The 13,936-nt window shown below is 43.2% G+C and overlaps 1 protein-coding gene across 1 annotated transcript in view; it reads right to left on the bottom strand.

Annotated features, from left to right (window-relative positions):
- Positions 1 to 924: 924 nt before the first annotated feature.
- The window catches only part of LOC116939917 (uncharacterized), a 40,891-nt gene continuing 27,879 nt past the window's right edge, over positions 925 to 13,936 (bottom strand). Inside the window, exons 34-48 of the mRNA XM_076065330.1 lie at positions 13,276 to 13,563; positions 12,742 to 12,933; positions 12,179 to 12,277; positions 11,201 to 11,461; positions 10,683 to 10,798; positions 9,768 to 9,954; positions 8,787 to 8,963; positions 7,915 to 8,164; positions 7,672 to 7,748; positions 7,164 to 7,296; positions 5,859 to 6,029; positions 4,686 to 4,769; positions 3,889 to 4,125; positions 3,208 to 3,305; positions 925 to 2,788 (exon numbers count right to left, since the gene is read on the bottom strand). Coding sequence (XP_075921445.1) covers positions 3,233 to 3,305; positions 3,889 to 4,125; positions 4,686 to 4,769; positions 5,859 to 6,029; positions 7,164 to 7,296; positions 7,672 to 7,748; positions 7,915 to 8,164; positions 8,787 to 8,963; positions 9,768 to 9,954; positions 10,683 to 10,798; positions 11,201 to 11,461; positions 12,179 to 12,277; positions 12,742 to 12,933; positions 13,276 to 13,563 — 2,345 coding nt within the window. The 3' untranslated portion in view covers positions 925 to 2,788; positions 3,208 to 3,232. The remainder of the gene's footprint in view (positions 2,789 to 3,207; positions 3,306 to 3,888; positions 4,126 to 4,685; positions 4,770 to 5,858; positions 6,030 to 7,163; positions 7,297 to 7,671; positions 7,749 to 7,914; positions 8,165 to 8,786; positions 8,964 to 9,767; positions 9,955 to 10,682; positions 10,799 to 11,200; positions 11,462 to 12,178; positions 12,278 to 12,741; positions 12,934 to 13,275; positions 13,564 to 13,936) is intronic.

A 13,936-nucleotide genomic window follows, 5' to 3' on the forward strand; every position in this document is an offset into this window, starting at 1 on the left:
CTGAGTTCGATTCTTACACATGGCTGACATCAGTGGCGAGTGATACCAGTTTTGGACTGCCCAGCCCCTTTACCAACCCGCAATGACTAGCATGGTGAAGTGTGGTCAACAACCATACTTCACATGGGGAGGCGTTCATTCAAGTGGATTACGGGGATACATTTATATACATTTTTGTTAGGGTAGTGAGGCCAGATTCTTATTGCAATGCCTTGTGAGAAGGAATATTCGCATCGTTAATTGCAAAGATTTTGATCACATATAGCACGAGCTTTCTTGTTTTATATATACATAAAATGTTTTATTCCACATCCTCACATCATACATTGCAACATCCTGAAATTCTGGACGGCATTACCAGTTGCATTGATGGTATCAGGCACATCGGACTTGTCAGAGCAGGCGGGGGAGGGGGTTGGCCAGGTCATTGCCGTTCTGGGCTTAGATATTTAAAACTGTTCTAAGGTTCAGGAATAGACCCCATGTACGTGTGTATTCTTCTTCCTGGTCTTAGCGCGAGCTTTCGAGTCTGCTGCAAATTTTAAATCATGTTGCCATTAACAAATACTAAGGAAGGCAATGATAAATCATGAATACAATGAGTCATTACAAAAATATTCAATGAAATAAAATGGCAATTATTTACTCAGGAAAGCCTTCATTAAGTCTCAATACACTTTTTCAGGAGAGTCCTGCAATGGGATGGTTGGCAAATACCATTCATGAGTGTGCCTTTAATGTGGGGAAAAAACAGAGTCCCTGGAAAGTTCTGGAGGTCCCTTGTTCAAGTAGTTACCAGGCTAAACATTGCATAACTTTCAAGATTTGACATGATCAGGTGCATTTTAGGGTTATTTGAAGCAAAATAGGCACAATGCAGAAATGTGTGACGATCATTATTGACACCCATCACAAGGTTACAAGTAGGTACATATTCATATATTTATTTTAAATACATTTTAAAGAACATTACAGACATGGTGCATCCATAGGAGAAAGGCTTTAGACAAGATGTAAACATTGATGTTTAATCCATTGAGTGCTGCATTATAGGAATTCAATAAACGAAAGACACATAACCCATAGAAAACATACATGTATCCGTTAAACAACAAAGAATGGACAACACTTAAATTCCATGGACAGTTTGATAGTGTAAGTACCCTCGATTACAGAGTAATCGTAACTACCGCACATACTTCATATTATTGGTGAATCATGTTCACACATTACACACTACCTTCCCGAGTTTTGTACAGACACACGTGAGAATTTGCGATAATTACATCATTTTGTCCATTTATTTTAAGTGCTTCCAAATAACATCCCAGATCCCAAGGTCCAACAAAAGGTTTAGAATTACATTTCAGAAACAACTTAGAGTCTAATTGAGTATATACATTAGCTGGAAAAGTTGGGGGGAGCAGTGGCACAGGGGGAGACCTGGTGACTTGAGTATGAATCCCAACTGCGACTAACATCAGTACTGACCAGTGTGGTGAAGTATGGTCAAACAACCCCCATGACTGACAAAGCATGGGAAAGCCTTGTTTATCCAGTAGTGGATTAGGAAATCGCTGCAAATTATGTTTTGACTGGAAAAGTTCCTTTTGTTCACGAATATTTGTTTTAAACCATATTTACATATTTCCAGAGGTTGTCCAAGAGGCATAATTAATAGACGAAGTCTTGTTTCGTAATTGTAAAAAAAAAACAGCTTAGTGATATGAGACGTGAACGCCAATTTCAAATGTTGGATGTGTTTCATTTGCAGCATGTGATTTTGTGCAACATGCGACAATAACGTAAATGGATTAGGTAAACACGGCTTCTGGTAAAATGCTTACATAATGCTGTTACGTGTTTGTGTAGGTGTAAAATATTTGGACAATGGCACTCGGAATAACTGTGAAGTTAAGGAGCCACGTTAGAGACACGCCATCCCACATTTGAGTAATTCGGAGTTTCCAGAAGCAGCCACCAGGTAGCACTGCACGTTCAAATGGTACTCAAAAGTTACTTTCCATCCGTAATGACGCCAGTTATTTTTCAACGACAAATGTGCATGGGAACCCATGTAGGAAGAGCGATAGATGGGGTTTATGAAAAAGACTAATTCCGACCACAAAGTGAATATTGGTTGCATTTATAATATTGTGTTACCCATGAAAAATGGTGGCAATTACATGCTGCTTGTCCTTGAAAGTTGGTTGATTAAACCAATAATTTACTCTATATAAATTCTAATCAATTGATTCCAGGAATCTGTATGGGAGTTTATTCAATGAAGATTTGACATTTTATAATAAAACTATATATATATTTGACTATTCTATTTTGCATCTTGGTGGAATATAATAATTGAGATCCTGACAATACCATTATCTTTCATTTTTTGTATAACATCATATAAAAAGCATCACTACATATGCAGTGCCAGGACTAATACCAATGTTAACATTAATAAAACATAACTGCACTTGATATTGTTAGTTTCCATCAAAAGTTGATTTAGTGCACACCCAAATAAGCAGTGCATTTTGATAACTATCGTTTGTGTAAAACGTATTCAACCAGCCAGCGTGGTGAGGCATGTGAAACACCGCCATGATCAGCACAACATGTTGAGGTCTTCATCCAGGAGTGGATTGACAAAGGCATGCAACCTACTATTAATATTATTTATTATGAAGATAAGTGTATGCTGTGAACCACTTGCTGAAGGCTATAGAATGATCTGTGTTGTGAAGGTGGCTGATTTCCTCCAGCGCCACAATGTTCAGGTTTTCTAAAAAAAGACATGAAAAAGATTCATTAAAATACGATATTTTTTAATGTAAAAATTCCACAAGTAGGATTCACACGTGCATCACAATTTTTTGTGGTAAGCGTGCACCATTATTATTTCTTAAGTTGCATCATGATGTATTACACTGTTTATGTCCTATATTTTAAAAAAATATTCTGATGTACCGCACATTGTCCGACGTTTCTGAAGCTCCCACCACATGGAGCGAAACGTCGGGCATCGTGCGGAACAAACGCACGAGACAACCAGGAAATACATCGGAGAGCCATACAGCCTCTCCTTCGAAAACCTAAGCAAATATGACTCTGATGCAAATTTAAGTTAATTTGAATATTTAAAAAAATGTGCACGTGCAGTTTTAAATTCATGCATCGAAACATAGCGTGAATGAGACTCACTCTGTTGCTGTAGCAGGTCCAGGGCTTATTTGGTTGGGTAGTCTGGTAAGATGTATGGAGGGAGATCGCCATCAGAAGACTGCTGATTTTGCAGAGCCCTGCATATGGCACAGAAAAGAGTTCATGCCATGAAGGACACGATAAAAAAATAATTGGTTCACAACTGGGAGAGGTCAAGCAAGTCAAGTGGCATCCATAAGATTCACCACTTCAAGAAATGATGAATTTTGTACATGTTTGTCTGCTAGGACTACACACAGAACCACTCATTATAATTGGGATCTATGACATTTTATAATAGCTGTAAAGGATTCCTCTGTTTAAAACGGGTTGAGAAGCAATCTGGCATGGCATTTTGACTTTCACATCAAAGATACATGATTCCTTTACATTATATGTTTAAGCGTATAGTGACATATGTGTCTGCAAGTTTACAGTTAAATAGGTTACAATTATATAGCCATAACACCATATTGTTTAACATTTATGTCTAAGAATCACTTCAACGTCATTCAAAAGTCAACATTTTTCAAAGGAATATTATATTCAAGACCATAGCCTCGAATGTAAAATGACAAAATAATACAAGATGACTGATCGACGAGTAATAAAGATGGGCTGTCTGTATTGTACGAAAGATATGGAGATGCAGAGTTTGTCCTGGATGCTCTGTGAACTCACGGCTCAGCGGTCCTGGCGGGGCGCTGCTGCACGATGGAGTAGAGGGATTCCTCTTGAGGCTGGCCGAGCACGTAGGTGACGCCAACAGGTCCTTGCTGGACGTCTGGGGGCGGCTGGTTCACCACGATCGATTTCATGGTAGTGACGTTGGGGGCTGACGGAAGCACTTCGTGGGGCTGCTGGACCACGTAGGTTTGGGGCCTCATGGTGTTGGGCGGCGTCTGTGCGCCCGGCAAGCTGCCCATGAGAAACGGACGCAGAGAAAACCTCACAATTAGGCACGCATTGATTTTGTGAATGTTGTAGTTGTAATACGATACGTCTTTTTTAACATCTGGCTTGTGTTGTTTTTTGTTTGTTGTCTCGCTTGTGCAGGCATGTTCACACCATTGGCATGAATAAAAAAAAGATGCATATATAATTAGCATTTTTTAATGCATCAATCGCATTATCTATTCCCACATGCACAATTTTAATGCACGTATCATGAGTGCAAGAATCGGTTTAAATCGATGAATCAATGCATCATTAAATGCCTACTCACAATAAACAAAACAAAATCAAAAATAATTATTTGTGACTATACTAATGCTCCATCTACCAAATATATATTTAAAAAAAAATGAAAATAGATGTTTAATATAATCTAATAGCTATGCAGACTGCAACAGTTTAAGAAAAATGTCCAATAATTTGTAAAACATTGCGACTGCAGCTGTAAATAAAATTATCTAATGCACACGATAGTAAACTTGGAAGTATGACGAGTGGGATGCAGTGCCTGTTGCTTTACTCACAACTCTCCCCCCATGAGAGTCGACTTGTCTCCTCCGTACGCCCCCTCCAGACGGTTGGTGCCATCACTGATGATACGGTTAAACCTGCCGAGCAACAGTGTCGTGATGAATATTAAACAAAGCAGCGAACAGCATTCGCCATTTACCAGTGTCACTCTGCAGACCGTTGTTTGATGGTCTCGCATTGGCACAAGTAAAATTACACAACCACCCCCACTGCCTTCACCATTGTCTCCAAGGACTGACCACTGTCTACTTGTACCCTCTCATCTCTACTCCCTTTCATATGTCCTCTGCTCCAACAACAAGGGCCTTTGTCAAACCCCTCAGGCTACCTTCAGTGAAGGGGAGGGTGCTGCTCTCTCTCAGCCCTCTCCTCTCTGATGATAGGTATGGGAGAGGAATACGACAAGCCAGCCGGACAAGGCATTTTATTTTACCTACGTGACTTTACCGAAAAACCAAAGTATGAATCCTTGCAGTCACGAAAGCTTCAAATCTAGGACAAGGCATTGTCTTTACATAGTTGTTATCAGAGCACTTGAAAAAGAGAATTAAAGCTTTCGTGACTGCATAAAATACTCATTGTTTTTTTTCGGTAAAGTCACGTATGTAGAAATACCATAAAATTATATGATGTACAATCCAGAGGATGAACACGAAATTTAGCACTCTTCTGAAATTCGTGGTCGGCCAGGTAAGTGTCTAACTGTGTTGTTAACCTGACTGGTTTTGCATCACATAATTTTTTCTTAGGTTTGTTGAATTCTCGTCTCTCATCTTCTTGTATTTACCTCCGTGCAGTTTGGCGCTCTCTCTGTGTTGCGTTGGTGTCGCCCTATGTGCTCCCTCGCTATTTGTTTTTTACACCTGAAGATCGCTTGTGTTGCGGTCGAAACGTCGTGATTGATTTATTTTAATCTAATTTTATGGTATTTCTACATACGTGACTTTACCGAAAAAAACAATGAGCACTTGAAAAAGAGCTTCATAGCTCATCGGATTCCTTTTTCTGATTTACTCATCAGTAACTGAGCCGAGCACTGCCAAAGCCTACATAAATCAACTTTAAACTAAAACCTAATAGCTGTACAGCATCTTTAGATGTGGTCAAATTTACACATGCGATGAAGCCACAACACAGTGTAGAGCGAAGCTTTGCATGGGACTCACATGAACGCCTTGTTGGGATCACCGGCGACTGGTTTTCTCAGGTCCTGGGGGTGCAGCTCGTTGACTTGCGCTGGGACGGGCCCCTCGTGGTACAGGGTGCTCCCGTGGCTCACTTTGCTGCCGAAGTGCGGGTTGTAGGTCTTCAGAGAGGGCAGGGTCTTCTCCCGGCGCCTGCAGGGGTAACATAGGCTGGCTGCTCACGCACCATCCTGCACTCGACTTTGGAAAGACTCGAAGCTGCGGCTGGAGTGGTTTTCTTCTTCTATGAAATCTAAAGTAGCGAAGAGATTTAGCCTACGCGGGTTTACGCTGCCACTCGTGACCATAGTGTGGACTCCTGTATTGGCTGCGCTTTGAGCTTTTCTTCCTTCATGCTTACTCAACGCGCTACTTACAGGCATCTTCATCGACTGCCAGCACCCTCACTTCAACACCTGAAAGATGCCCGCAAGTAGTGCGCGGCAAGAGCTTCGGAGAAGATAAGTCCAACACCGTGGGCCAAACCCGTCAGAGCACACCATTGTCACAGAGATGTGTGAATGTGTGCGTTTGTGTGTGTTATGCGCTTAGTCTGCTGTGGATATAGTGGCACATCAGGCACTTGCTGCTGTACACGAGTGCTTTCCCTATGCTGGCGTTGCCTAAATTGAAGCACCTGGTGCGTTGTGCCAAAATCAGCGCTGAGAATGCAAAGGTCGCCATATGTGTATGATTTCCGACCACACCACCGATACGCATAGCGAAGTGGGCAATATAACCCTCTCATATATCATGTCCATGGCAGTGGACTGCTAGTATATATATTTTTAAAAACTGCTGTGAAATTATGAAAAATTTTCACATTCTGATGTTCGAATGAGTCCAAAAGACAACTTAAAACCCCCGCAAAACAGTTATTTGCTTTTACTTTTAATAATTCATGCACGAAATGAAACAAAAAAAACTAAACGATTTTATTTACCAGGTAAAGCCAAAAGAGCTATTCACCACACATGATAACTCATCGAAGTGGCTTATATTGTCATGTGGGATGTTAAAGTAGCGGCCAAATAATCACAACGCATGTTTCTAAATGTGGAGGGCAAAACCGGAGGACCCGCAAAGAACCCACACGATCACCATGGAGAGAGAGAACACGTGGAGTCCGAATATTTAACAGGCTTCGTCATGGTCTGGGATCAAACCCATGAACTCCTGCATACCAGGCGTGGCATCTAACATCTCGCCACCACAACCTCCCCCGAAGGTTACAAATAAGTAAATAAGTAGTCACGTCGAGGTGTGAGATGGTGCGTAGCTGCTCACCGATTGCAGAAGCAGCAGACCAACAGCAAGGCGAGCAGCAGCAAGGCGAGGAGGATCGAGAGGATCGTGGTGATGGCGATCATGCCGCCCGAGTGCGGCATGAAGTTCGTGTCGATGGCATCGTACGGGGACGCTTAACAACAAGTAAAAAATGACGTCAAAAGTGATTTCGTGCTGAAAACGAGCATTTGGGCAGCGCTCATCTACTCTTTACAGACCTGCGCCTGTAGTGGAAATGCGGAATTTCTATGGTGGGGCCATTCTAGCCATAAGACAACAACTGTTGACTTTCCTCAACAAAGGAGTAGTCATTAAAAACAAAGTAAAGAAAACCAAATGGCATTAAACATTATCATTCTGAGTTATGCCACATTTTTACTTTAGACAACTATTTTATGTGATACAATTTGAATTTTAACTAGCTATTTCTTCGTGTGTGTTTTATATATATGTGAAATTATATACGTGAAATATACTATAGGGGCCAGAATGCTTAAGGGGTTGTTACCTGCTCGGGTGTTTATGGGTGCAGACCAGTTGCTCTGGGATATCGTCTCATTTAGATTCATGAGGACATATTGGGTGCTGAAATCACAGAAAAAGGGAGGGGCATTTAAGATTACACACGGCAAACCTATCCAGAAACAATCGACCACTTGATCACAGTACAAGTGCGCTGCTGACATCGTAAAAGGAAACCCATTTCATCACGTTGTTGACGGGCACAGCGACGGTTGACCCAGGCACGCACCTGTAGTTGGTGTTGTCGCGCAGTTGCCCATTGCAGAAGGTGTTGGTTGGACACACCTCTTCCGTTCCGATGCGGAAGGCGTCGATGCCGGCCATGTCCACGATGGCTTCCCGCTTTCTCCGGGGGTTGGTGCCACGGCAATCTTGCAGGGTCAGATTGGCGGCCACGTACGGACGCAAGCTGCCCTTGTCCGTTCCGAGGTACGTCTCGTTGATCCAGAACGCAGGAGGCTTGTAACTCTCGCTAGCCTCTGCGTGGGACGAGCAGGCGAAAAAAAACCAAACCATCAGTTCATTTCTCACTGAATATCTTCCCAGTCACTGGTAGACTGGAGTAGATGTGAGTTAGTGGTCAGGGTTCATAGCGAACAGTTCTAACTGCGGTTTGCCGAGCTTATTAGACACCTGGATGAAATTAAATCATGTATTCACTAACGCTGCGAACAATAATACTAACGTCATAGAAAATTAGTGCTGCTATCAGAAATAGGACTCTCCCGAAATATGATCTCGAGATTCAGATGAGGCTTAGATTATTTAACATAGTTTTGAAAAAAATAGTTATGGAAATTTCCCTTCGATAGAGTAAATGCTGTTTCAGTCCCTGAATTATTATTTGAAATTTGGCATTTCAAGTCTCTTTTTTTTTTAGAATATGAAGTGCAGTTTAGTTTTATGTTGATAGTATAATTCATGATTTCCGAATGAATAACAATGCATCTTGATGTACAAGACTTTGTTTTAGCTGCATCCAGCCCAGCTGCTCGCAACAAATTCTCCAAACAGATTCGGCGACCGCGGCACTGGGTCACGCAATCAGCTTCAGGTGTCTGCAACCGTGAACTCTCCCCCACACCAGCGACAAACACTCACTTGCGCTCTCGGCGATTATCACGACGACGAAGGCATTCTCAAGCTTCTTTTGGGCCATGAGCGTCATGTTCTTGAAGTAATCACAGCGTGGCAGCTGCATGATGATGGAATGCTGACGCACGGCCGCCACCACGTTGCTGAGGATAACGGGCTCCAGTCGCAGCTCTGACCCGGAAGCTGTCGGCAAAGGTCAATTTCTGTCATTTGTGGAGTTCATTTTTCTTGTGGACCAAATTTGTGACAATTGGGCAGCGTCAATGACATTACAGCCCCTTGTGAATCCTGTTGCTGGAGGAAGTACTGCCCATGCTGTGTGGGTCGTGGGGAGTCGTTTCATCATACTTCACCATGCTGGTCAGTTCAGGCTGGTGAATGAAGTGGGTGGTGGGGAGTGTGGCCAGGACCGATTTAGAGGATAGCAGTCACCACGCATATTAGCTGTGTTTAGGATTTAATTCAGGTAATGTTCTTTATAGCAGTGGACTATTTACCCACAAATAATCTACCCTCTTGGGTTATGTTATGGAAGCATAATGGTCTATTCTTGCAAAATAGTACACTGGGGTTTTTGATATCCAGATCACAACTGGCAACACCACAGAATCATCAGGCATGTGTTTAAATGCAATAGCTAGACTCTTATGATAAGTACCGTTGGTCGTAAATGTATTAGCTACTACACCCACTCAATGGTACAGTTGTTTCCCATTGTACGAAACAGAAAGGAGTTACTGTAAGGGTATTTGAGTGGAGAGTGGCTCTCCGTTGCTACCTCGAGTGGAGGCCATTCCACCGGCAGTCAGATGAGCACCCAAAAGCTTGGCTGTACCTTTTACTTTTACCACACACATATCGATTCCACGTATGTATCGTGAGAGTAAAAACCCATTTTAGGCACCGAATCGATCGGTGCATCTTTGCACATCCATCATAGAGAACGTGGAGTGTGCAGGGGGGTGCTCCGTCCGCTTGGGCACTGACCGTCCAAAACGTCACTCTTGTTCTTCGCGGGTTTGCTGTAGGAGAATGTATTTGGGAACCCTGTCCCATTGTCGTCCACCGGAACTACGCTGATGTTGTAAGCCACGCCGTCGAGCAAGCCCGACAGCGTGATGAAGTTGCTCGCGGTAACGCTCTCCCGAACGTCACTGAACGATTCCACTCGGACCTTGAGGAAAGAAACGCAACACACGTGCATTATAATTTTGCTTCTCAACCTTCCAGGTTGCTTGGAGGACCAGAGGTTGTGGCAGGAGCGGCTCCGTCCCACCAGAATCTTGGCCGACAAGTAGCAGTCAAATGATCATTTGGCCCTTGGACATTGTTGTGACATTCGAGGAGCGCAATTTATACCTAACGGCCTTCTCTTAAAAATGATTTCAACTTACCAGGAGTATGTATAATTTGTAAAATTAAGACAAAAACTCACAGTAATTACACATTTACTCGATCAAGCGAGTAGATTTGGTCCATTATATATTTTAAAAAATAATATTCCTGCCACGTTTGTAAAATAACAGCCCAATCATGTCAGAGAAAACAACAAAACATCAATGTCATCAAGTGAACACAGGACTTCATGAGGGGAAAAAAACGTTACTAATCTCTCAATGATATTGATAAAAAAAATGTACTTTAAGTTTTATACGGAGGCACTGGTATAACAAGTGCAGGAAATATCTATGGAGTCCCTAGCTGCTCATATTGTTTTACCGATTTTTTTAGGACCAAGCACGAACATAAAAATAAACAGTGATAGATTTGACTTATGTAATTAACCGAGTTTTGCGCATTACTCATGGAATCATAGTGCCGTCAGAAAACCCAAGTGGTGACCACTTCAGCTGGAGGTAAGGAGTCAGCCCTGGCAGATTTGTCGGGTGGAGGAGAATCTACCTTGTAAGTCAAGTTATTTCCACTCTTTTCAGGCTTGTCCCAAGCCAGGAAGATTGCATCAATTTCGCTCTCAATTTTATTCAAGTTCCTTATTCTGGATGGCAGATTCAGAGGATCTGTAATGAAACACATACGTACACAACAATGTAACACCGGCAACAACATTTTTAAATCGAGTATACATTTATATTCTTTGGGTCTTTTGGTAAAGTCAAAAATATAATATAATAAAAATATCACGACGTTTCGATCGCACCACAAGCAATCGTCATCAAAGGGGGGAAGATTGCATCGCCTGATGACGATTGCTTGTGTTGCGATCGAAACATCGTAATATTTTTTATTATTTTTTATTCACTTCATTTTCATTATTTTATTGTTCTATTTACGTGCCTTTACCGAAAGACCCAAAGAATATGAATTCCTGCAGTCACGAAAGCTTTAAGTCAAGTATACATTTCTCATGGCCGCCAAGGTTTGACGTGCGCTTTTACGTGAGAAATAGGAGCTCAACTGACCGGGCTGGGTCGTCAAATGCAGCGTGCGCGAGGGTTTCGGGCCCGCGACGGTGATGGGGGTGATGATAATTGTGTAGTTGGTGCCGGGCAGCAGGTCCTGAAGGCTGAGATCGGAGGATGACCGTGTGAAATTAGTCGTCTCCTTGGTGAGGTCATCGATAACTTGCAACTGCCAAGACGTGATGTTATCGGCCTGGTTCTTGTAGTCCCAGTCGATGAACGCATTCGTCGGTGAGCTTGTCTCTTGCACCAGTTGAATTTCTGCGAAAAAAACACAAAGTAGAGCCGAAACAATTATTCATTTGGAGCCATTGCAGCGCTGAATGAATAAAACTTGACATGTAGGAGACAATCTTGTTCATTCAGAAACTGGCAGGTCTTATTAGGCATGTGACAATACATTACTAAATCAATTAAATATTAATTATTGCACTCATGCCACATAAATAAAGTCGTGCGTGTGAGAATTGATTATTCACGATGTATGCATAGTGCAAATTATGCACTAATGTTACGTTTAGGATTGTGAATCAAAGCGTGATCCTGAATGATGGAATTTTACCGGATTTCTAAGAGGTGGATTGTTACATGCACGCATGTTCTTAATGGACAAGCGGCCACATATCAATGCTTTTGACACACTGGTTTAGCCATTGTTGTACGCCGCTAGACACTGCGATATTAAAATTATTCATTACTTCATTTGATGATTTTTTATTCTTCGTCGCGCATTTTGTTCATGATCCTCAACACCTATTGCACCGTATGCTGTTCATCTTCATTGCCCACCCTAATAAAAACTCCTTCGTGGGATGTTAAATCGCAAGCATTGTCAATGACAATGATATTTGATGCGTACATTTTAGATATACGAGTTAACACAGCTCCTGTGTTGTCGATCCACTGCTGTACGAGGACCTCATCATAGATGGATAATGCAGCACTGCCCTCATGGCATGGCCACGTAGCATGACTCACCGCTGTCCGTTGTGAAAGGCAGTGGGTCGCTTGAATACACGTAGCCGGATTTTGTCACTGCTGTGACGTACGCAATGTAATTGGTGGATGGCACGAGACCTGTTTAAAAACAAAATAAAATGAGTAGTGTTATATCCTGCACGCACCATTGTACATCCATGCTCTAACGAGCAACCGATTCTGTGTTCAAGAGACAAGCTCGACTACATACACACACGGGCGTTTATCGACTGAGACTACCAGAAAAATCTGCATTGGTAAAATCACAAAAACAATCCGTAAAACATTGATGGCCACCATCGCCGTAGTGCTACTTATACCGCTCCTCCCAAGCAGTACATCTCGAGGAGCCAAGACGTAACATGGAAGCCAAAACACAACACACTGCTCGTGTAACACCATTTAACATGCCAGAATTAAGCCGTTAGTTCATCGGCACTGAAGGCGGCACGTTCAACCGCCCACGTTACAGCTTCGTCACACTACTTTATTATTATTATTTTTTTTGTCTCTTGCTAGCGGAGTGCCCTGGCCCCATTCGCGTTCGTTTCCGTCCACCTCACCGACGAGAGGCAGGGAGGTGCCGTTGTCGGGGAGGATGACGGCCGCGATGGGGGCGCTGGAACCCTCGGGAAACACGCTCACGTTGTAGAACACCACGGGGTCCAAGCTGCTGTTCGCCGGTGGCGCCCACAGCAGGTTCGCCGCGTACATCGTCACGTTCGACACCCGCACGTCGGACACCTTCTGTGCGGCTGCGCAAAGGGCACGCGCGTACACACGCACTTTGCAAACCGCGCGGCCTTCAATCTCTATAAATGTTGGTAAAGGTGCGGTCGTGCAATTGCCTTCTCATGCCATTACTGGCGGAAGAGCAAACACAAATAGTAGCTGGAGCGAGCCCCTCAATGAAATATGTCGGCCTACTTTTCCAACACTGTGCCAGACGAGACGCGATATTGTTTAAACTCAGTATAATCCCAGGGTGTAACTTTATTTGTAACATTCCATCATGAAACGAATACATTTGCACAAATCGCGGTCATAATAATTTTTATAAAGATGTAGATGACAAATTAAAAAAAGAAAAAACCTACGTTGAGTGGTAAAGTACATGGGGCCGGTGTTCTTCTGTGGGCCCAGCGCCTTCTGGCACTGCAGATAAGCCGAGTAGGTGCTGCCGGGCGTGAGACCACTGAGCAGGACCTCGCCGACCGTCCCGTTGAGGGGCACCACCGTCTCGGGCAGGTCGCTCGAGTTGAGGTTGGTGTAGTGCAGCGAGTAGATGGGGTCGACGCCATCCGTCACGATGGGCGGAGACCAAGCGATGAGCGCCGTCGTGGGGCTCGTACGGCTCATGGCGACCCCGCTGGGCAGCGGGAGCACTGGGCCGGGCGGGGGAGAGAGAGAGAGAGGGAGGGACGCAATTTAGCATGTGACGAGCGAACCATCTCGTTGCCTATCTTGACACTGTTTCTGCACCGGAGATCACGTCATACTTTGCAGATCGCGTCATTAACCGAAGACCCATCTTGTTGCCTAAAACGCAACACATTCTTCAACAATACTGCTCAAAAGAGGATTTTTTTATCTATTTAGGCAATGTTTCAGGGCAATGGACCTTCATAGTAAGAGCTTGAGTGAATATTATTTGGAGACTACACTATACAACAATGGGCACTGGTAGAAATGTAATTTGTAAGAAAGTTTCAAGATGAGCAGTGTTGACTTATGAACGATTACTCATTCGGTGATACT

The sequence above is a fragment of the Petromyzon marinus genome, chromosome 7, assembly GCF_048934315.1.
Source record: "Petromyzon marinus isolate PM22_M1 ecotype Great Lakes invasive population chromosome 7, UKy_Petmar_22M1.pri1.0, whole genome shotgun sequence".
NCBI lineage: Eukaryota > Metazoa > Chordata > Hyperoartia > Petromyzontiformes > Petromyzontidae > Petromyzon > Petromyzon marinus.